The sequence below is a fragment of the Mytilus californianus genome, unplaced genomic scaffold (genome assembly GCF_021869535.1).
Source record: "Mytilus californianus isolate M0D057914Y unplaced genomic scaffold, xbMytCali1.0.p SCAF_11, whole genome shotgun sequence".
In the NCBI taxonomy this organism is placed as follows: Eukaryota; Metazoa; Mollusca; class Bivalvia; order Mytilida; family Mytilidae; genus Mytilus; species Mytilus californianus.
The window spans coordinates 66,158,211-66,161,504 of NW_026262593.1; the positions used below are offsets into that span (position 1 = coordinate 66,158,211).

General features: G+C 33.8%; 1 protein-coding gene across 1 annotated transcript; it reads right to left on the reverse strand.

Moving 5' to 3' along the window:
• Nucleotides 1-1,076: 1,076 nt before the first annotated feature.
• On the reverse strand, nucleotides 1,077-2,788 carry LOC127720549 (orexin receptor type 2-like). The gene has a single exon (XM_052227155.1). It carries the CDS (start codon nucleotides 2,698-2,700, stop codon nucleotides 1,525-1,527), a length of 1,176 nt encoding a protein of 391 aa, XP_052083115.1. The 5' UTR covers nucleotides 2,701-2,788; the 3' UTR covers nucleotides 1,077-1,524.
• Between the last annotated feature and the right edge of the window lie 506 nt (nucleotides 2,789-3,294).

A 3,294-nucleotide genomic window follows, 5' to 3' on the forward strand; every position in this document is an offset into this window, starting at 1 on the left:
AGTCAGGAGCCTGTAATTCAGTGGTTGTCGTTTGTTGTTGTATATCATATTTGTATTTGGTTCATTGTTTTTACATAAATCAAGCCGTTAATTTTCTCGTTTGAATTGTTTGACATTGACCTATAGTGGAGAGTTGTCTCATTGGAAATGATACTATATCTTCCTTTTTATATATGTGTATCCATAATATAAATAAGATGATGTGGTATGAGTGCCAATGAGACAACTATCTATCGAAGTCACACTGTGTAAAAAGTAATCAATTATAGGTCAAAGTACGGCCTTCAACACGGAGCCTTGGCTCACACCGAACAACAAGCTATAAAGGGTAAAAAAAAAAAAGACTAGTGTAAAATAAATCAAACAGGAAAACCAACGGTCTAATCTTTATAAAAAACGAGAAACACTTATGAACCACACCAACAAACGACAACCAATGAACAACAGGCTCCTGACTTAGGACAGGTGCATAAAAATGCAGCGGGTTTTAAACGTTTAAACAGGCGCCAACCTTCATCCTAACCTGAAACAGTGGTATAACATTACAAAATATGCATAAGACACACAATAAAATATCAATTGAAATGGCTTAACTCGATCAAAAAGACAATACACAAAACAAGTAAATATACACTGAACGAATATGTTTGATCTATGACACAATATGAATAAAAAAGATGTATCAATGTCAAAAAGACAACTTTAACCTAGGACAAAATTGCGTTAAATAAAGTAACGTACTCAGTATCCGTTTGTTTGAAAGCTCAATAATGTTTCCCCGTTGGTTTCTAATAATAAATAAACCATGTGAAAATATACAATAAAATCAGAACTTTCTCAATGTAAAATACATAATAAAAATAGAAATAGAAACTTAAAAAAATGGAATGAGATAACGAAGGGCGATCAAATCAAATGTCAAAGGAATTACCAGAGCCGAAGAAAAAAGGAAAAATTATCAATGCATCACACAGAAATTAGTTGAGGAACACGAACCCCGTCTTTAATACTCACACCACAAGGAACAATATCAAAAGTATTATCCCGGTTTATAATTAACAGTTGAACTGGATAAGTCAGGGTCACTTAATTTATTCACAAACACTGAAATACATTATTTGAAAAGGTTATAAATTCAAGATTTCACACACAAAAAAAAGATTGCTGAAAGTAAATAATTGACTTATTGCTTCTCATCTCCAGTTCAAATTGCAAATCAAGTTTCTTCAAACTACATCTGTAGACATTTACAATCACACTCTAAAATATTAAACGATAATAACTGACTACATTTAAAACGTTTATAAGAAACAAATGAATACCAATACAATAAATTAATGATCTGTTGTGTCCTTTATCTATCATGGCAATGTGAAAATTCATTTCGTAGAATTTCTTTCAGACATTGTTTTTATATCAATCACCTTAATGGTGATATAAAACCTTGAGCAAAGTAGATCCGGAATACCTCTGGAATGACAGTATCATATAATATAATCCATGATATGCCACTGACAGTTGACGCTACTTACTGTTGCAAATTCTTTTAAAGACCGCCTGTAGATCGTCTCTGAAAGAAGTGTTCATGAAGGCATAAATAATAGGATTAGCGACGTTGTAAATAAAATACATGTAGAATAAAATCTTACTAAACGGCACAAGGTCATGTGCCATCAACCATGAGGGCAAAAAGGCAATCAAAAACACTATTGTTACAATAAACAACATGGCGGCAGTTCGTATGTTGGCATAAAACACTTTTTCTTTCAAGCCAAGACTTTTTTTTCTGAACTTTTTCTGACCATCTCCATCTTTTCCTTCGATCTCATGGCCATTGTTTAAAACTGTCATTTGTGTATCAACGGCAGAATATTCATTCGGAGAAGCTGGAAATAAACATGATCGTTTTCGCTTGGCCTTCAAGGCACGTCGAATGTGAATCGATCGATATATTAATCCGTACAAAATTAGAACAATAAGAAAGGATATGAGATAAAATCCAGCGTAAATCTTCTGGTAAACATATGTGACAGAGCTGTTGAAGATTTCGGTACTTGGCACGCACTGTCCGTGACCATACCCTTCATATTCATCCGCTTCCGAACTAACGTTTATACCAATAGTTGCTGTTGACAATGAAGGAGGCACGGAACTATTACCTAATAGTGTGTCATTTATTATCTTTTGTGATATGTAAGACGAAACTGTAGAATTAATGGCGGCATTTATAGTTACATTTAAAGATGGCGGATCTATGATAGAAAATATTCCGTGAGTTAAGGATGTCATTATTCCCAAAATACAAGCAAACACTCCCATAATCATCACGATTATTTTAGCCCTTGGAATTGTTATTGCGTGTAAAAATGGATGACAAATACAAAAGTATCGGTCAAATGCGATGGCGACCATGACAAATGCGGAAAAAGGAACATTACATGTAATCAAAAACATATATAATTTACATGGTAATTCGTAGTAAAGTGTATAGTTTAGATGAAGAACCACAATATTGAACGGGATAATTATCAAACAAGTAAACAAGTCAGTACCAGCCAGAGTTAAGATAAACAATGACGAGGTTGTTATGTCTCTCTTCCTGGAATAGATGTATATGACAAGAGCATTTCCGACACTTCCGGTTACACTGAATATTCCCAGAAGTACCAACACAACCAAATTTTCAGTATCATCATCCATTGTTCTTTTGAATAAAAGACAACTTATTTCCTTTCCGTGTAGTTGTAATTTCCCTTTATCTTCTTACATTATCGTCTGATGGATAGAGTTTAATACCTACAAAATTAAATTTATAATGTTAAACTGAGCATAGTTTCTTAAAAAAAAAACCTTTATATTGTGTGTGTGTGAGAGAGAGAGAGAGAGAGAGAGAGAGAGAGAGAGAGAGAGAGAGAGAGACCATCAAATAATGTGTTACGTTCTCTCCAAATAAAACAGCAGATTCAACAGTAACTCTTCCGATTAGTTCTGTCATGTAGCGCTTACTAGCGTAGTTTCAATAAATCTTTTGACCGATATTTGAGTGTCGGCCGGGATGATCGCATATCACTAGAAGTGCCTGCGTTCAATAACTGCGAGCAGCATAGTAAGGTGAACTACGATTGATATAGACCAGATATAGCTGAACCTTTACTAATAGAACATAAAAAACTTACTTAATCTTAAACTAAATGCATATCAATGAACAACAAAAACTATGATGATGACAGCCTCTTCCAAAGTGGACATGCACCTCTTACAATGATATGTATTTATATTATATGTTTGAACTTT